The sequence below is a fragment of the Neodiprion virginianus genome, chromosome 6 (genome assembly GCF_021901495.1).
Source record: "Neodiprion virginianus isolate iyNeoVirg1 chromosome 6, iyNeoVirg1.1, whole genome shotgun sequence".
In the NCBI taxonomy this organism is placed as follows: domain Eukaryota; kingdom Metazoa; phylum Arthropoda; class Insecta; order Hymenoptera; family Diprionidae; genus Neodiprion; species Neodiprion virginianus.
The window spans coordinates 17,586,550-17,607,203 of NC_060882.1; the positions used below are offsets into that span (position 1 = coordinate 17,586,550).

Genomic DNA, 20,654 nt, shown 5'->3' on the forward strand with positions numbered 1-20,654 from the left:
TTTCTGCTATTTCTACTATTAGAAAGTGAAAAAAAAATTTTTAAATAATATATTCTGATTTCAAATTTTTCACAAAATTTCTGGATTTTTTCACTCTATTGTTATCCCATTTACATTCACAAACAATAATCCCACTCTTTTGGACGAATACTCTTGTCGTCTGTACACAAAGCCTGCGAGATATAATACGCATAGGTAAGTGAAATTTTGAAATATCTTCATTTACACTGTGAACAATAAGACAGTAAAAATAATAAATTATCGTTACGAATGATGTTTTAACAATAGCTTAAATTCAGATGTCAGTACTGCTCTGACCGAATTATTCTTGGCATCGAACTGTGATGGCCTTGTATACATAACCTAAATAAATGTCAACAAATTTTTGTCGCTCGTTTCATCGATATCTCTTTATTTTGGCCTGTCATGGTAAACTCTTACTGTATTCAAAGAATATCGGTCTGTAGTATTTCACATATTTGGTATTCACACGTTTTAAATGCTGACACCAGTAACGCAAAATGGAAAAATTTCCTAACCTATCACGAATATCAACAATTCAGCTCAATTCACGGCGAATTTCGCTTGTCTTGCGTAACCGAAATTTTTTTTAAACTCCTCTTCAAATACCGTTCTATTTTCGAAATCGGTAAATATAGTCTCTGGGTAACCGGCTTTTAATGTTCAGATGAATTCCATGTTTCACATCCGAACATCTGTCACAAAATGATGCATTTAAACAATATTTGCATTACTTGTTACTGTTGCAGTATAATTTTTAGCAAAATATTATTATAAGTTACCACATTTACCTCAAGATTGTACATACCTATGTAATACTGTTTTAGTTATTGGTTTGTATAATTTTTTAAACTTTCAACAATAAGTAGTGGTTGTTGAAAAATCTGAAATAACAGCATTAGAAAAATTATCTTGCTACGTAACATTTTTTTTTCTCCTCCAAGTCATCTAATATTACTGTCCCTTCGGAGTCATTAAGATATTTTTATCAATAACCAAAATAATTCAATATTCGGCTAATATCAAGGCCTGGCTTGAGTATGTATTTTGTTTAGCAGCCTCAAATTTCAGTTTGTCATTTCGGAGTGTGACGAACAAAGTTACAGAATACACACTGTGTATGGGAGTAGCTTTTTTTACTCATTCATACATCGCAGGCAGGCTGTTTCGTTGATAGATTGAAAATTTTCTGGACTAATAATAGCTCGAGGTTGTGTAGGCGTCGGAAGAGCTTTTCATTCGTTCAAATTCGTACAACATGAGTTGATTTTGTATCAAACATGTTGTATGCTTTTCATACAACCTTCCAAATATATAAATAAAGTTTTAAAGTTAGTCTAGACTTACTGTTCGTCTGAACTAGTCTAATAAACGCAGAAGAAAGAAAGTTGTTCAATATTGTGTAAATTTTTACCAATACCACTAGTAATTTCCAATTTTGTTTCCTATCTAATATCACATTTATTTCAATTATGTGTTTTTCATTCAGATTCACTTAGAATTCAAGTGGTTGTGAAATAGTTTTTGTATTTTTTCATAGCATAGGTAAGTAATTATATTTGCAAATGTGAAATAGACATATTTAATTTACAAAATTATCATTACTTAACATCGTTTAATATCCTAAAATCTATATTATATGTCACAGTTGGTTTAGTTTGCAACTTTTCAAATACATGCCAAAATTGGTTTATACATACTATAAAACCCTTTCTAAAACTGTATTTATCAATTAGAAAGTAGGTATTCGCTACTTGAAATAATGAAAATTTTCTTAGCCTAGCCCAGAGCGTGAGGACTGTAATTTCCGTTAGTACGTAATCATATAACACTAATCATCTTTATCCATGCTGGTTGCATACTGTAAGCTGGTTTCTTGAGTTTACATGATATTAATACCGTGTTACATTTCAGAATGTCTTTTCCAAACAAAGAGGACCGCCTGACTTGTTGGGGATATCGGGACGAGTACTGGCAGTGTCTAGATAACTCGAAATCTGACTCAGAATGCAAAAAATTCCGAGAACAATACGAGAAATTCTGCCCTGCTCAATGGGTGTGTTATTAAAACTTGAATATTCGTTTCGAATCATTTCTATGAATTTGAATTAAAGGCCAAGTGTATGGTCTGTGTTTGTCACCTTGCGTCGTTTGATCCTAATTTTCTTTAAAATATCAGTTAACATCTGAGGTGATCTGATTCTAATTGGAATGCAAAGTTATATCTAATTAATATAAACTATTAGGTGTATACTGTATATGGCTTAGTTATACTACTAATTTTTTTATTGATTTCAGGTGAAACATTTTGATCGTAAACGAAATTACCTTAAATTCAAGGAGCAGATCGAAAATGAGGGGTACGTCCCTACAACGCCGGATTCAGAGAAAGCTAAATAATTTTACTTAGTTGTTAACGTACACTAATATCGATTCAAAGTATTGTATATAGTCGATGCTATTTAACAGTGTTAATAAAAAGTTGGTTTCAAAATGAACTCTAACTGTTGTGGAGAATTTAATCCGTATTCAAGTATTGGACTTATTTTTTTTTTCAAGCATATTTTGCGATGATTATAATTATGCTTACTCAAATATATTTATTTCAAGTATTTTATTCTCTTACATTAAGGCAAATTATCGGTTAACATCTTATTTTTTCTTGTTTTATTTTCCATACAATGATGGTGGTACAACTAATTAAAGTATAGTTCTAACAGGTACAGTTAATTACAGCTTGTACAGAGTAGCCATACTGCAAACCAGTTTGTTGAGGGATGAAATACTTACAAGCTACTTCCCTTTTTTGCAGGATTCCGAATTCAGCTCAAAAGGGGTATCCAAGTAAGTCTGCGAAAATATTATTATATATATTTATTTATTATATTTTCGGTCGCGTCATGCATCAGAATTATAAACGTTTAAATCACTTATGTTTTTGTGTGTTAATGCTGTAATGTGATTTGTGTCCAGAAAAGATTTTAAAGTCATTTTTTTACACAACATAATGGCAGTAACGAGTCAAGCATTTAATGATATATTGATTTCAGATTCAGTGGTATAATTTGGCATGGATATGGAAAAAGTTTTGATGGAATTGAAAGAAAGCAAAAAAGATGGAAGTCTACAAATTTTTAGAGTTAGTATTTGTTCGATACTATCATGAACTGTGGGATTGAATTTATATTACATCATTCGTTTTTCTAATTTTTTTTCTGATGTAAAAATCACATAAATGCATCGTTTATCATTTTCATATCATGAAGAGTTAGGTACATTGACGGATGAATGGCAAGCAACATAATTCATTGTTGATTTTGAAATAAATGTTTCAAGTTAAAAATTGAATTAGTGCTTGTTCATTTCACTACTAATTTCATGTTTTTATTTTCTTTTCTTTTTTTTGTGACAGCATAATGATAATTGTAAGTTAATAGTTATTTCGAAACATAATACATTTGATGTGTCATTATTGGCTGTATTATACTTACATGTACTAATTAGTGATGAAAATAGATTAGCTTTCGTGTATCCAGAAATAAAATGTACCGGGGTTAAAAATAAATTTGTAAGCAAATTTATGGACACGAAATTTCCTCATTTGATGTAAAGATTTTGACATCTTTCCCACGGATATTTTTTTCTTACAGAAATTGATAACTTGTGGAACAACTCCAATTTGTAAGCTGAAAGAAAGGGTACCAGATAAACAAGCCATGTGGCAGCCAGTTTTAATGGAATTATTGGAAATTTTGGCAAATAATCGGGACTACGGCAAAGAGCAAATTTTACTTATCCCTCACGCGTTTTTAGTGCTGCTTTATGAGCAATATGATATTGATGAATTCAAAAGGGTTTTGCAAAGTTATTTGCAGTTGGACAAGAATCCCTTACATTCCTTCAATACAGATTATGACATTCAAGACATAGATTTGTTCAAATTGCTAATTACCCATGGATACTTGCAAGTCAATCGGAAGTCGATTTACGCTGGAGAGATATGTAAATTACCATTCGAAGTGTTATATAAAAATTGTACACGATATACAAAATATACATACCTTGCTTACAAGGTATTATACGCATGGCTTCAGAGAGCATCAAAGACTGATTTTTGGGAGAAGAATGATTTTATCTTTGAGAAAAAATTAGAAATCATCATCTTCTCCAATTGGAATAACTCGATAAAAGAAGTCAGCAAACAAAATTCTACCTCAATCTTCAATCAATATTTAAGAATAATGAACCAAAAGTACGAAGGATTCCTGCAGTTTCTATTTAAAGATTGCCTTGATAATATATCTTGGCTAAATGAGACTAAGTATGTCATTTTATCTGAGGTATTCGATGTATGGGACAATGTTAACGTAATGGTCCAAGGAGATTTTATCTTATGTACGTTTACATGCTTGACAAAAAATTATTTGCGCAGTTCTGGTACTAGACTGTATAACATAATCTCAACTAAACTTGGTGAAACGCAATGGAAAAACGCTTTTGGATATCCCATCAGCCATATGGTTCGTCAATGGGAATCTGGGTCACAGTAAGTTTCGTCAATAATCATTATTCAATTTTGGTAACTGATATGAAACTAATTTTCAGAAAAAATGATCAAGCTCTTCATTGGCTTTGTACTCAATGGCTTGAGCCTACAGTTAAAAAGAACCCTACGCTCTTATCATTTCTGTGGGATCTGAGCAAAAACGCGCATAATATTCTCTTTCGCTCACATCTGGAAAGAATTTTTTCTCAAACACGTAAACTACAAGAAGCTGGAACTGTACACACTTTAATCGATCATTGCGATGAATACTTGAGATTGAACAGCTTTGCAATACACTGCCAAAAGCTCATTTGTTTTAAAAATGAGAATGTGGAAAATCATTTCTTCGTCATAAAGCATTTCTTGTTCTATAACGCCAATTCTAATTCAACGTTTTTGAGACGTGGTATCATCAAATATTTTAAAATTTTTTTGTTCAACTTATTGAAATCTTGTACTACTCAGCAACATTACAATGTTGAAGTATTTTCTATTTTTTATTGGTTACACCGATTTTTTCTGGATTGTTTTGAGATCGGTTCGTGTTATCAACGGAAAGTGTTGGGAATAAAGTTATACGAAACAATTTTATTTTATATGAACGAGAGAGAAATAAGCAATGAATTGAGCAACGATCCTCGACATAGAGATGAGCTGAGAAATGGGTTCAAAATGAAACAACAATTGGAAAAGTTCGGCGAATGGACCTTTACAAATAAAATGAGTCTGTTGTGGCTGCTTAAACTGATATTGGACCCTGCAACTGATGTTAAAGAAATTTCTGCCAAAATTATTTTAGAACATTTCCAAAAGAGTTCTTTAAATGATTCTGAGTTAAAGGTGGTATCCTTTGACTTCATAAAAAATCGTGACTTCAGGTACTAAAACTCAATATTTTTACAGATAATATTTGATACAGCAATAATGAAGTGTAACTCGTCTAAGTTCTATGAAACTGAAAGTGGATCAATGCTTATTAAAATACTTTCAAAGTGGCTTCCATTTCATGAAATAACTGCGATAAAATTAGAATCTATGTCGCATGAACGTTGTGAATTTTACAAGTCGTTAACAATGCACACGAAATACACAGAATATCTTTTACACGAAGCTCATAAGCAACTGGCTGACATAAAACGAGATATTCTAAGAGCTGCAATGCAAAATTCACCTTTTCATGGTACTTTAACGGCGATATTGAATGTTGGCTTCCAAAATGACTTAGAAACAGAGTTGATGACCCCAGAGTTTGCGGAAAACTTATTGGAACTTTTGGAAGATGCTGTGCACTTTTTACTATCGTTACTGTCTTCAAAATCAAGTAACCATGGTAAATGTATATACATAAACGAGAAGGTTCAGAAATGTTTGCTGACTTAATCTAAAAAAACTATTATGATTACATGTCGGATTGTTGCTTTGCAATTAGCACTGTTGTAAATAATGATTCTCAACTAATTGATAACTTTATTTGGCAGATTTTTCGTCTTCTTTCGCAGAAATGGGATTAGCAATTGACACAACTGTAAAAGACAGTGAAATTTCTGATGACTATGATGATACCATCCTTTCACCAGCGCATCAATTGGTTATTACTTGCATTTGGATATCGCTGAAGGTTGTACTACCATTATGCGTCTAGTTTTTACCTATTTACTCTTGAATGTAAGTATGTTTGATTTTTGACACTCATTTGTAGGCATCGTGTGAACTAGCTACCGAAATCGGGATGTTAACGTACTCATACAAGACAGTCGAACGTTCTGCAAGTGTGATTACTTTCGTACTAACGAAATGTCGTCATAAAGGTGCCATCGAAGCTGCCGGTGTAGCAATCGGCCATTTAACTAGGTATGCCAATAAAAATATATTTTCTCATGTAAACTGTGTTATTTTTATTATGTAAGTACAGGCCTCACAGGACAGTGTTCTGTAAATTGTCCCCAACTTTAAGTGGAAATCTACACTTGTTTAAAATGATTCGATCTTACTTTATACGTCTACGTCTACAGTACATCTAGAAAAAGTAATATTGTTTGTAGAAAATTAGTGAACGTCAAAGGATACAGTAATCTACCAGAAGAATGGCTGACTAATTTAATATCTGGTCATAAGAATAATCCAAATTTAACAAGACGGAGCGCCGGTTTAGCGATAATGTTTCATCGAATTGTCGCAAATGATAATAGGCATGGCAAACCATTGGTACACACTACGATCAGAAGTTTACTAAATTTGTTAGAGGGAACACAGGAGGTTCCAGGAAATTTTCAACGAAACTCAAATTGTACTACATCAAAGGAGGATAAAAACGAGGTTTATCAAGACCTACCACGCGCAAAACACTTGCATTTCATTCAGAGACTAGTTTCCGACAGCGATTTGCATGCTCAAATTGTTCCCTACTTGGAGAGAATCACTATGGAATGTTTCAAAAATCTTCATTCTCAAGTATGGACTGTTCGGTAAGCAAATTATTACGATTACAAATTAAGTAGAGTATGGTCATCAGGAAAGAGCAGATCAGTATTTACATTTTCAGTCACTTATTTTCACTGTAATGTTTTATGACTCAAATTTTCATCCCTTAAGAGGAGATTCCAAGCTTCGTTTCAACTTCTCAAAAAAAAAAAATTCTATTGACAATCCCAATCCAGCAAATGTTGGAAATACTCCAATGATTATAGTGATAAATATTCAGATTCTGATCATGCAATGTCTAGGAGAAGATTTGCATCGTTTCAAAACTAGCACTACTCTAACAATTATTCATATAAAAATCTGAATATTCTTATCCTTGATCAGAATAACATTTAGAACAATAACTTGATACGATTTTACTCAGTTACTTAGAAGAATAAACATGTTATTAGAGTCCCTCCATAATGATTTCATCCTACTGAAGATAAAACACGTATTGTGGAGTACACATGTAGGTCATTTACAAGTATGAAAATCACGTTACTGAATTTCCAACAAGTATTTAATCTATTTTTTCTATTCAGGAATGCCAGTCTTCAATTATTTGGCGCAATAGTTCCGAGGATATCTGGCCCGTGTAATGGGAGTCAAACGTTAGACTTTGGAAATGGTTACTCAGTGGATCATTTTATCACCCACTATCCAGAGTTGGCAAATCATGTACTATCGGAGTTGAAAAATGCTGCTTCCTGGGACAATAATTTGGACAATACATTGAAGAGTCATTCAGCAACTATACCGAGCATAATTCTTTTGTCTAGAATGTCTGTGGGTGGATCTGACTTGGTAGATTATTCATCAAAAACATACATTTCTAGTGTGAAGCAGAATCTGAAATTACTGTTCCGTAGTCCGATTGCTAATGTAAGAATCCTAGCAGCTAAAGCTTATGCCGCACTAGTTACATTACCTCAGATAAGTTGGGAATGCCTTAAGTTGAAACAGGTTGTACAAAACATTCATCATCCAAATGATCTTCATGGCTACATGTATGCAATAAAATACGTGAGCGACAAATTGCAGATGGAAAGCAAAAGTGTTAATCCACACTGTAGTACTAACAAGCCTGATACTTATTATCGACCGCAGCATTCTCTACAATCTAAGATAAATTGTCCAGCTGATTATCTCTCAATTCAACATTCGCAAAACACTTTGTCTGAACATACAGTATCAAAAAATGCAGCAAAGAGTTTGTCACGAATTTCTGCAATAAAGAAATCCTGGAATGATCTGTACTATGGTAAAATGAAAATAAACTTATGCTATGTCGTTGAAGCAATGTCTTTAGTGGCATTTGAAAATTTAGAAAGTTACGATGACATTTTTTTATTCAATGAAATTGGACAAGATGTAGATCCTGTTTTAAAATCAGAAAGCAATAAACCAGGATTTAGTGAATTTATTGCCACATCAACTCGACTCTATGTACAACATGTGAATCGTACTCGTAACATCGACCATGAAAAATTAGTTAAAATTCTCAAATCTCAGTGCACTGATCAGAGCGTGACTCTTTTGGACAACTTGAAATACGACGTACCCGTTCAAGATATCGTTCTGAATAATATTCTGCAAGTGTTTCCTGATTGTAACGAGGCTCTGTTAGATGCAATGATTCGTTACTTAAGCGAATCTATTAGAAATTCTGCAATTTTCTCTACCACCCCAGTCGGAATTGGAGATAAATCAGCAGTGCTATGTTTTTCACAGCTCTCATTACATAATTACGAAATCAAGAGAAAGGTGCATCAATTAAAGCAGAAGATCAAAGAAGATAGAAAATATTGGAAGCTGGAATTATTTTGTCATATTCTAATTAATACACTCGACTTCGACAGTGTCGCAATTAATGATTTGGAACTTTACTGCTTCGCCAAATCTGTTGACAGTGATGAAAATCTCCGTAAAATAGCAATTGATTGTACATCGTGTTTGTTGTTGCATTTTCCAAGAATTGAAAATAGCAATAAATTAAAAATCCTAAGGCTGTATTTAAATTTGTTGAAGGATGAAATATCAGACATAAGGGAATTAGCCAGATCTAGCTTTGTAAATTTCTTTGATAGTAATTTTGCCGCTCAGAGCATACCTCCATTTAGTGAGACTCTGTATTATAAAATTTTAGATGAGATTATTATGAATAAAACTAGACATGCTACTTTTTCGATAATGGAGATAGTCGATTTTTTTTTAGATTGCTTGACATTCATAAACTGTCCAAAAGATTTCAAAGTGTTGGTTGAAAGTCCATTTGATCATGAAGATCACGCAACGTCTGCAGAGGAAACTAAACTTTTAAATATCATACATTTTAGTATTTCACATATACAGAAGAACCAATCTGTAGATAATTTACATATAGGTGAAAATATTATTATAACAGACTCTTTTAATGTAATACGGGCCAAAAATGATATTCAAAGTGAGGGTAGTCCAGAATATTCTGATCTGAAAACTATTCTGGATCTTAATTACAGTGATTGCATGATAACTAAAAGAAACCTTGTTCTTAAATCATGCAATTCAATTATAGAATCAGTGAAGAGCTGAAATTTCCCAACAATGAATGAGAAACGGCAAATTGTAAATATTGTCAAAAAAAAAAAAAATAAAGAAACAATGTCAATAATAAAAATTATACACTGTATTCGTAACAATTTATCGACTCAGAAGAATAATAGTTTAAAAAATTTGAATGCCACAAAGTTATAAGTATCTATAAAATAGGTTTATTGTATCCTGAATATAAAAGCAGGATCGATGCAAATTAAACTGTACAAACTGACTAAGAATGTTAACGGAGTTGATTGAATTTTTTATTTGCATTTTTATTAACAGTCTTTGTAATAAAATCAATATTTAATGCTTCGCCAAAAAACGGCTACGAAAAGCAAATGGTAAGTTAGTAATCTGTTTAGAGAGTAGTTTGAAATGTTCTTATCATGATCATGAAGAAGTAACTCACATGAAACTTGTATAAATGCACAATGTTAAGATTTCCTGACTTATCATTTATTATAAATAAAATGCTTTTTTTTACACAACGATGCATTTTGCACATTCAGTATGCTCTGCAAATAAGAAATATTGTAACTAGCATATAGATTACGAAATACAGACTTCATGATAATTATTGTAGATATCATTTTTTGCTTATCTCAACAATCATTCTAAACTAAAGTGACTTGACGTCAAGTCCTAAAGTTAAAAATTGCTGTGTTTATATAGTTGTACAGAGTAATTCGCAGAGTAGGCCAAGTAAAAATGACAGGGAAAAAGTAGCAGAAACGTGCAGATTACCAAAGTTCCTTTGTGTTATGAAATATTTATAAAACGACTGCAACAAACCGTTTCTAAATGCGGCTCTATCCCAAAAGCCAAGTGTTATTCAGAATCTAACTACAGAAGGTTTAAAGACCGTGACTACGAAATTTTTTATTCAAACTATATTTCGTACACCATACCCGTAAATGCAGCTTAAGGGGCATCTGACCTTTAAAATTTAACATCTTATATAAAAGAAAAAAAAGTCTACTACATAATGCCGATTACTCTGCAAAACTATATCATGATTACATATACCTATTTTTATATATTGGCTCGATCAATACAGCCTAACCTACTCATACGAATTAGTTCTAAATGATATCGTGATTCCAGAATTTTCTAGGTAAAAGTGATTCAACTTTATAATGATTTTATCTAAAATTAAATGAAATGAGTCATAAGAAATTTTATATACCTGACTGTCGTAGGTTGATTATTTTCGTTTCATATTCAGACAGAACAGCTAAAATACCATTATCTCATTAAATTTTTCTCTGTTACTCCCTTTTTTGTTTCGATACTTCGACTAAAAAAAAAAAAAAAAAAATCTTTACAAATTGAAGAATGTGACCATTTTATTTTTATATTACAATTGGCCTTCTTATACATATACAAATATCTTGATAATGGTAGTAACTAAACTGTCAGAAAACAATGACAGTCCTGTGGCTATCAAGTGATCAAGTGATTATGATTTTAACTAATTTTTTAAATATGACATAATTATGTTGCATCAAGTTTGAGTTTAATGTAATAATTTGTTATTTTTGTCAGTGCTCATCTGCTATTTAGTCGTTTGTCCTGGCGCGACAGACGCTTTTGCTTTTTGAGACGTCTCCGCATTTTCACTATTCTGTACTTGATCGACCTCCATCTGAAAATTGAATAATAAACATATCATCAACATTCACATGCCAAGTACGAGGTACAGATATAAGAATACAGAGAAATATTTTTATCACAAACCTTTTCATCTTTTTCATCATCGATTAAGATGGGTCCGTTTTCAGCCTCATATTCTTTTAGGACTGCGTCCAAATTATATCTTCGTCGATAATTAACAAAGAATGATCTTAGGTGGGCTTCTGTCTTAGTGCCAATCACGTCGGCGATAGCAGAAAAGTCTTTTCCATATTTCCTAACTCCTTGAACAGCTAGTAATAATTCGTCATTTGTCCATCGTGCATTAATACGACTGGAAACTTCTGGTGGTCGTAAATCGTCAATGCCGTCGGTTGTCTTCCGTTTTAAACCACTTACTTGCTGTTTGTTCGATTGTATCTATCAGAAAAACAGAGAATCAGTTGCAAATATTTTATTATTCAAATGTTAAACACTGAAGATCAGAATTTAATAGTGAGTACGTTTGTGCATATGTACAATATCAAAGGTTAAATACGAGTAGGCTTGAAGGCTTTTTTTAGGAATGCGTTTGCCTAATCAGATAAACACGAAGTATGTACTGTAATTCATAGTTCACCAATATATTTTGAATAGCAATATAGATATCTGTATGACGGAGGACTACTTGGTGTTTACAGGCACTGAAAATATAGAATAAAATCACTAAAGCATTCGAAATAACCAATTGACAGTCTATTCTGTGCAGTACAATAAATGTATAAGTAAGTAGTTATTAACGAAATAGCATGTTAATGGACTATTTACATCACAAACAGGTTTACTACAGATTTAAAAGTTTTTATAATATCTGTGTCAAACTTTGCAATTAATGTAGTATAAGTACATCAGTTGGTATGCAAGAACATAAAAATACTTGTCTATGAAAAATATTCGTTATGAAAACATGCAACGAGCAATAGTTATGATTGGTTTGTTACTATCTTGGAGAAAATCACATATCATTCAAAATTTCAATGCAATATGCATATGGGTAAATGATATAGGTATAATGCTCAGGGGGTATAAGAAAATAAAAGGTTAAAAGTAACTATAGAATTGTAGTCAATTTAAAAGCTTATAAAAATGTATCCACACGATGGGGCTTTGGTTTTGTTGTCTTGCTATGTTATTCCTCTTTTTTAAATTTTATTCATAACGTACTTGGCGTTTCAGGCTAACAATTTCGGTGTCAATGGCTTGCAGACTGTTGTTTGCCTGGTTTGGTTGGCCAGCTAATGCTGCTAGATCGTCATGATTGACGACCAATCCTCGTGGTGGTTTTCTTTTGTTCGAACGACCTGGCACAGAGCTCAGGGGCCTGGCAACTCCAGTACGCCTAGACGATGGAGAAATGTAACTATTGTATCCCGAGTAAGATTCCATTCAGCTTTATGACCATAGAATCATATTTTTTCCCCTATTGCCTCTCCATCACTTTTGAATTGAAATATTTATAAAGTTTCTATCCGTTTTCTGCCTTGAGTTGCTCAGCGTGAGGTTACAGGGCACAGAATGGGTAGTAAAGTTCAGAATGACATGATACTTGGAAAATGGATGTGAGAAATGGAATGAAGCTTCAAAAATGAGTGATACTGCTAATGTCGTTTCAATTTTCATTTGGATTGTATGGCTTCGACGTAGATTACAATGTATATTCAGCTAACTACGATGAATAACGGTGCTATCCAGATTGATTTTGATTTGATATTTACAAGAATAAAAATAAAAATAAACTATTCGCGATACATAGCGAAATGACGTTTCATTCATATTTTTTAAAATTATTTGACGTTTTAGTTCACTGACCTCCAGTGCAGATAGCAGCTATGACACGCATGTCCCTTGGGCGTTGTACGAACGCTATGACAAGCGACACCGCAGTTGCTACACGCCCCCTACAAAATACAATAACCCTTTTAAAACAAATTTGGAACAGATTCCCATCATAAAATTTCGAAAATTGCATTCGATAATCAAACTGTACAAACAAATGTTTGTGAGAGAAAATTTGAACCGATACGAAAATTTCAGATTATAAATGCAAGTTTTTATTGGCATAATAATGCTTACGTTACAAGGAAATATCACTGCATCGCAGTATTAGGCAATATCAAACAGTGTCAGATATTTAAAATAGAATCACTAAATTACACTCATATCTCTTTCCATCTAACATACTGAGACTGTGGAGAGAATGAAGATTCAATGATTGTAATTGTGTTAATTTTTAAAGCCGTATATTTGGAAAATTACTGGTTTGTCTCTTATGAAATAATATGAGATTTTCTAACAATTATCAGCATACCTAGTAATGAATGAAAGCGATATTTTATCTCAACATAGTCATTAATTAATACAAAATTCTGTGCTTTTAGAATTTGACGCCCTTCAGCTAGAGATAATCATGTATGTACATATTTCCTATATATATGGAGATGATCAATTACGAGGTTTCAATCTTTTTCACTCAAATGACTGCTGTAATTTAATTACTATAGATGAAGATATTTGAAACAAAAACAAATTTATTTTTGTATTACCAAAGTCTTGTGAACCTTTTAACGGCAGGAGTGGTTGATATATGAACCAACCAGGGGAAACATAATATTTGATGTTTTTAGGGGAAATTTTATGCAGTGAATATAGGATAAATAGTGTGAAAATCAAATCACGTAAGAAAATACACTGAAAACTTCACGCCAAATTTTTTGCATTGGACTTTACCTTATAGGGGCAGCTGATCGATATATTGACCAGCAGTACGATTAGGGACTGTACATTGAAAATTCATTGAATTTAGTTCTAAAATTCACGTCTAATTTTACCTTACATTTCCCCACTGTTAAAAGGTTAATGACTATACTTAGTAAAACGTTGTCTGTTGAATATTTCATGAAATGAATTTTGTAACAGATGCAACTTTTTTTTATTGCGTTTAGAGAGTTGAATATTTTGTGGAAACTACAGGGTTTTGGCAGAAGAACGTATAAATTTTTTTAGAGTCATCCTACGAGTCCAGAAAAAATAAAAAGCTCGTGGCCTTTTACATGACTAGTCATCTGTCTGATATAAGAATTCATTTTTTTGTAGGTATGCTCGTAATTGTGGCAAAATCTGATATATTCATTTGCTGGGAATATGATCTGTCTGTTCCAAGTTTGAAAATAATAAAATTCAAGCCTGTGATTTGAAGCAAGCTAAAAAGGGTTCTCGTTTACTCGCGATCTTTAGACGGGGTTCATACTTGACGAAGTGCAAACTGTAGGATCAATATGTAAAATTGGATAGGTGTAAAGTTTTTGGCAGTACTACTGTGGAATATACGAAGCGAACTAGCCTACTCAAGTGGGGTAAGGCTAGGTTGGGTACCTGAACCTGAGGCATGTTTTCCGAGTCGGACGAGGCCTTGGCATCACCGCCTTGGCTCCCCTGCACAGCTTGGTTTTTTCCACGACGTATTCCGCGGTGGATCGTCCACTTCTAGAACGTTCCACATTCGTTCACACTATAGCCTAGCTTTAACGTAATCCTTATGCAACGAAAAGATGGCCTAAATTCTCATTTTTAAAGGAAGTACGACAAACGTAAAATACAACATGTCTTGTATCAAGTTTAAAATGACATTTCACAATAAATCATATGGGATACGCGAAGTGAGGATTGGATTTATGGCAAAAAATGTATCAAATAACACCAGTGTCAAATTTTATGTCTCGTTAATATGAATTTTTTCAAGTCCACACATACTATTATTTCTGATGTCACGGTATCTCTATAATGGCAATTTTTTCTAGCCAATTTCAAGACCGAAACAATAATGAACTAGATTGATTTTCATTGATTGAACAGAATTTATCAACAGATGATTGATAGTTCCATGCAAAAACCAATAACTACATTGCATTCCATGTACTGAAGATGACTTTTGCTCAATTTTCAAAATAGTAATACACAATGACCTATTATTCAAGTTGATACCATCTTTTCGCAATTGTTACTTTCTAAATTGGATAATTATATTTAGTTTGTTCAGTTTCCTCTTCTACCTCATTCATTTCTCTATATTATATTTTTAAAATGTTATCGTGTGGTGGATACATTTTTATTATCATTAAAATATAAGTTAGTATAGTGATCCAGTAACCATTTTCGAACTCATTTAAAATGCAATAGAGATGAAAAAAAAATGTATGATAGAAGAGATAAGGTTGCGGAAAAAGTCAAGATACATATATAGCGCATCGAAATTTGACCATAGATAAAACCATAGTTATGTATAAACTTATCACATGAGACTATAGCCCACTGTATGTATATGCGTGAAAACATTATTACAGTAAATTACTCCAAAAAAATCAGAATGTTTTGTAGGATTAGATAGTAGTTTGGAGTTCTCAAGTAAATCAAATAAAAAACACCACTTCATATCAATAAACCTGATCCGTTCCATCAATAGAACAATAATATGAACCCTGCAGCAAATGAAATGCCAACAGGTCGTGATGTATATGGATGTTTACATCTTCGCTATTGCAATCATTTGACTATATCAATAGGCAATAAATTTCTCTTGAAGGAAGCTCCCAATATTAAAATTCACACAAAAAGTTACAAACATGCGTTAATAGATCAAGCAAGCTATTGCAAAGTAAGATTGCTCTTAGTTCCGAAATGCTGCATCAATATTTAGATTCAAAATTGAGATATTTTCAATGAGAGTGACGATAATTGGCCAAAAGGTCATTTTCTTTAAGTAACATTCCATAGACCTGTGTTCAGTTAAATGCAGAGTTTTGTACGATATTTCAGATATTCATTGTAAGTCGAACGCATATGGAAAAAAAAATGATCAAACACTATTTCTAATAATGAATTTTTTTTTTTTAAAACAAAGGGGTACAAACAATAACACGTAATATGAGATTTAAAAAATTTCAATATTGCCTAGGCAGTATCATTCAATGGATACTGATAACAAAATAACGAATTAGAATCGAACACTTGTCACACATGCATTAGATACTTGGATCAATGGTATAATTAAAAGGGAGGCAACTTACTTTATCCTCTGACTCACTATCGGTATTGGAACCCAGTTCACTTCCATTTTCGCTGCCGTTTTCGCCTTCTTTGCCTCCACTATTTAATTTTCGCGCTTGTCTATCCATCAACGACGTTCTAGTTCTCGTTTTCTTCCAACTGTAGTAATACTTCACGAGGCTTGCGATTGATTTGTCTGGAAGCTAATAAGACCAAGTTGTAAACAGATATATGAGGCATTGCACTGAGTATAAATCATTGATTAATAATTAACAAGTGAAACAGCAGAAAGTCAATTATTAAAACCGCTTCATCTGATGTATTCTTTAAATTCACATTGCCTTGGTTCAAAACAGAGCTAAAATCGATATTTATTGAAACTTGTTTGAACAATATAATGTGAATGCGTCACTAGCACAAATTTTACTAGAAGCAAAATTGAATATCTATTATTGTAACTCAATTACAATGTGTACATACCATTTGACGAATACGATGAAAACTTTTTCCATGAAATTGAAAGGCTTGTTCAAACAAAACTTTATCTTCGACGGTCCATTCGTCAGGGAATGGTGTGAAATTTGCCAAGTCCAAAACAGCTCGCTCCAAATTGTGTTTATGCCAAAAAAGCATTCCTAAAGCTTGTTCTCCATTGTACCCATATTTTTCTTTTGCTAATATAATGTATTCATCCACTGTGAATAAAATATCAATTCATGAATTCATGTTGACAATTACTATTTTTTAAAATGTGACAAATACCTTCGCAATTTACTGTATCAGAGCTAACATTCACTCATTTTTAATGAATAATTATATTAAATAAGTATACAAGAAAAGGTTTTTGAAATCTGGTCTGTTAACTGAAAGCAATGCCTTTTTTTAGAAACAAAGAAATAAAATTCTTCTAGCTTGAACCATTGTATTATGTTATAAAAAATTCTCTAAGGATTTTCAGTCCATAATATTGCAAGTTCCTGTTGATCCATAAGCTTTCACATCACCCTGTTGAAGGATCATATAGTTTTAGGTTTTTAATAAACATTCCCTGTGTTGCCAGTATTAGAAAATTTTTTCCTGGCTTTCGAGCTTACTAATAAACTTTAAGAGGACACTATAGATATATACTGAATTAATGGCACTTATTTTTACTATTATCAAAGCCTACCCATCACTTCTACATGAAAGGCCGATTACGCATACCCAAAAAAGTTTTATATCACGTAGCAAGCACGGGGAAGGTCGTACAGAGGTCTCCGTGGGCTTAAATTAATCGTCATCGAAAATGTAGGTGAGCATATTTCGATTTTTTTCGATTTTGCGCGACTTACCCCTATTTTGGGGGTGAAGTATGTTTTAGTGTATGTATGTTAAGGAGACCTCTGTACGACCTTCTCCGTTCTTGCTACACACTACGCAAAAAGGGGCGAAAAAAGGGGGGTTTTTGCGGTTACTCTTTAATTCTGTGATTGAATTACCACTTATTGTAAAAATACATTTTCTGACCTTATTTTAGCATGAAATAAAAATATTTTTGCATATTTTTGTTCGGCATTGAATGTAGAATTACACCGACTGTGACATCTTCAAATCAATGATGCGTAAGGTTCATTGATGGTCAAAAACAAAGAAATTTTACTCTCTTAATAAAAGGGTGGCTTAGCAAAAAACAATTTTTGCTAAAATAAAAGCCCCTGACTTTTCCTGTCAAAAAATACAGAATTCCCTGACCATTTTCCACAAAACTTAGGTAATGTTGGGCAGCTTTTAAGACCAAAAGAAGCATGGTTCAAATTTGAAAGGAATTAATAAAAAAAAAATACGTTTTTCGAGGTGGACTATCATAATTCCCTGAATTTTCCCAATAAACTAAATTCCCTGACTATTTCCATTTTTCTCAGTTTTCCTGGTCTGTCACCACGCTGAGTAAAGAATGACAATAGCATCCTCTTAACTTGATAAAGTGCTATTATTCATTGAGAATTCATTGGTTGTATAAGTATTGCAACAGCTCATTTCGATGGTAAAAGTTCGTCAGAATCTCATAACCAATTATTAGAGGATGATTTACATTTTTGATCAGGTATATCAGTTGTTGGAGACCAAACAAGTAGTGCTCTATCCGGGCATTGGTCCAAACGTCGTTCTGAAAATAAAAGGCCTTTATTAGTTCAAACAATAGAAGTATATCTCAATTTGTTTAGTAAAAATACTAATAAAAACTGGGCGCCATCTGCTATAGTTTACTTAATATCTACATTATTATGACATTATTTCAACACTCCTCCCAAGTGTCTATTAAAATTCTATATATGTTTCGAGAATGAGAGATATAAGATGACTGAAAACCTGTGGGATGTTGATTTTGCTAAACTGAATATGCGTAAATTGATGTAAGTATGAGGAAATAAGGAGCTACTTACCATTGAGAGGAATAAATTCTGGAACAATAACTTGATAGTCACGTCCGACGCGTATTTTCTCTGCTGGAACTTGAAAAATTGAATAAAAATTATTCACGCGCTCAACATTTTTCACACTGGAAAAGTAAACTGTAGTGTATATTAGTCGGAACACCACTTTTTGTCCACTAACAGAAGGGAATTAAAATAATCCAATGTAAGAAAAAAATACAAGTGCATATGAAATTGAATAAATATTCATCTAATCAAATTAATTACTGCGAGACGCTAGAGTTCACTTTTTATCACTGTGAGGTACGAAGCATACGGTCAAGTTTTGAGTCAAAACAAAATTACTGAAGTGCCTCTATCCTTGCGGAGGAAGAAAGGTTTGTAGATCTGATAAATATGCAATAAACAATAATCGAGGGTCCGAAAATCTTTAATATGAAAAGAATTTCGAATACGAAATGCGAAAAAATTTTTTTCATTCAATCCCCCACATGATAGTTTAAACAATAACCAACAGATGGCTGCAATATTATTTTCGAACAAAATCCAATTTACAGATTTAAGTTTTATACGTAAAATTTAATCAACTGTATTTACGCTTCTTTCTTTCAACAAAACTTTTCTTAGCCCAATATTGCTTTGGTGAATCGTGAAAATCGATTAAGTAAATGAGATAAGAACGCGACGATCTAATGAATATAGAATAAAGCGTTAAGGGCATCTGATCGTTAATATACATATATATACAATTGCATTTTTTTCCTGTCTCGCTAGTACTGCCCAGCATCGGACCAAGATTCATGTGAATTTCTATATGAACTTAATGTATTAAAATAATTGTTTCGATTAGTAGTATGTACCAGACTATTCACGATTGTATTATTAAAAAGGCAGGGCGCGCTGTTTGAAGATCCGAGAACGAATTTTCGTTATCGATCGATAGCGGATAGACGACGGACTCTATAACTATTTACACAAGCTTAAGCTGTTAAACACTTATTTTATAATCATTTGATAATTGTTGTTATAAATAAAAGTAATCAGTTGACGCATATTCCGTACCTCCGTCCTCCTCGCTGGACGACTCCGTCTGCCCATTGGGGCTGGGACCTCGAGATCTTCGCCCATTTCGAACATTGTCCGTGTTTCTTTCAGCCAAAACCATATTCGTTTATTAGATAATTGATGAACACAGTACTTGGTAACTTGCGAGGTGCAATAATTTACAAAAACGCGATGGGATCTCAGGATGAAAATCGCAGCTTGATGAGCATACGACGATCCCTGGCGATTCGTTGCTTTACGCTCCGTACGACCGTAGGGAAAGTAAAATGGCCGCAGGTATCTCGATTCCTATTGGCCGGTGGTTAATTAATTACGATAGTAACAATTTTTTACTTTCAATTCAACGAGAATTGAATAAATTTTATCAACATTGACTGCTTTCATTATTTTATTATTTAGAGCCAACCGAACTTCGTTTCATCGATATATTTATTCAGTAATAGCTGAAATACTACGCGTGTTGATTTCAAAACTTGTAGGCAATGACATACTTTCGACCAATCAGCTCGTGGTCCATTCGGGAGACACTTGAGACACATGCTTTTTTTTAAATCACTGATACATAACCGTAATTTATATAAATTTTATTCTATGACAAGTGAAAATATATGTCCTGAATGTTCTACCTGTTGCATGAATGAAAATATTTTAATAGTAAGATTCTCTGATTTGTTCATCGAATATACCTGGGTGACGTCACACGCTACGGTCAACCGGTATTCACCTGTAAATCTCTCGCCTTACAGGATTTTGCTCAAAATTTGACGAAAAACGTTAAAATACAATACATAGTTAATCGGAATGGTTTGCTCGATTATTTCTTATGGTTTGAGAGACAGAATCGACAATATTCT

The 20,654-nt window shown here is 32.9% G+C and overlaps 3 protein-coding genes and 1 long non-coding RNA gene across 13 annotated transcripts in view; 3 read left to right on the top strand and 1 right to left on the bottom strand.

Moving 5' to 3' along the window:
* LOC124307408 (fasciculation and elongation protein zeta-2-like) overlaps nucleotides 1-20,654 on the top strand; it is a 396,278-nt gene that overhangs the window by 96,317 nt on the left and 279,307 nt on the right. The window lies entirely within an intron of this gene.
* On the top strand, nucleotides 106-9,668 carry LOC124307318 (uncharacterized). 3 transcript variants are annotated; one of them, XM_046768848.1, is made up of 12 exons: nucleotides 2,030-2,077; nucleotides 2,320-2,381; nucleotides 2,834-2,865; nucleotides 3,072-3,160; nucleotides 3,672-4,342; nucleotides 4,454-4,567; nucleotides 4,627-5,407; nucleotides 5,471-5,897; nucleotides 6,046-6,185; nucleotides 6,267-6,418; nucleotides 6,610-7,032; nucleotides 7,573-9,668. In XM_046768848.1, the coding sequence occupies exons 4-12, from the start codon at nucleotides 3,092-3,094 to the stop codon at nucleotides 9,599-9,601; spliced, it is 4,806 nt and encodes a 1,601-aa protein (XP_046624804.1). In that variant the 5' UTR covers nucleotides 2,030-2,077; nucleotides 2,320-2,381; nucleotides 2,834-2,865; nucleotides 3,072-3,091; the 3' UTR covers nucleotides 9,602-9,668. The 3 variants fall into 3 exon arrangements, with proteins under 3 accessions (XP_046624803.1, XP_046624804.1, XP_046624802.1); XM_046768846.1 differs by having other exon boundaries at nucleotides 3,672-4,567; XM_046768847.1 differs by lacking the exons at nucleotides 2,030-2,077; nucleotides 2,320-2,381 and adding an exon at nucleotides 106-195 and having other exon boundaries at nucleotides 3,672-4,567.
* On the bottom strand, nucleotides 10,926-20,029 carry LOC124307351 (REST corepressor). Of its 3 annotated transcripts, none has more exons than XM_046768929.1 (10): nucleotides 19,798-20,029; nucleotides 18,745-18,807; nucleotides 18,393-18,467; nucleotides 16,802-17,016; nucleotides 16,342-16,524; nucleotides 14,651-14,761; nucleotides 13,088-13,176; nucleotides 12,443-12,617; nucleotides 11,345-11,659; nucleotides 10,926-11,252 (listed from the first exon to the last, which is right to left on the bottom strand). In XM_046768929.1, exons 1-10 carry the CDS (start codon nucleotides 19,898-19,900, stop codon nucleotides 11,163-11,165), a joined length of 1,419 nt encoding a protein of 472 aa, XP_046624885.1. In that variant the 5' UTR covers nucleotides 19,901-20,029; the 3' UTR covers nucleotides 10,926-11,162. The 3 variants fall into 3 exon arrangements, with proteins under 3 accessions (XP_046624885.1, XP_046624884.1, XP_046624886.1); XM_046768928.1 differs by having other exon boundaries at nucleotides 18,745-18,813; nucleotides 19,798-20,028; XM_046768930.1 differs by lacking the exons at nucleotides 12,443-12,617; nucleotides 13,088-13,176 and having other exon boundaries at nucleotides 18,745-18,813; nucleotides 19,798-20,027.
* On the top strand, nucleotides 11,659-12,977 carry LOC124307423 (uncharacterized). Of its 2 annotated transcripts, none has more exons than XR_006908812.1 (3): nucleotides 11,659-11,734; nucleotides 12,455-12,652; nucleotides 12,765-12,977. It is a non-coding gene; the product is annotated as an uncharacterized LOC124307423 (long non-coding RNA). The 2 variants fall into 2 exon arrangements; XR_006908813.1 differs by lacking the exon at nucleotides 11,659-11,734 and adding an exon at nucleotides 12,202-12,272.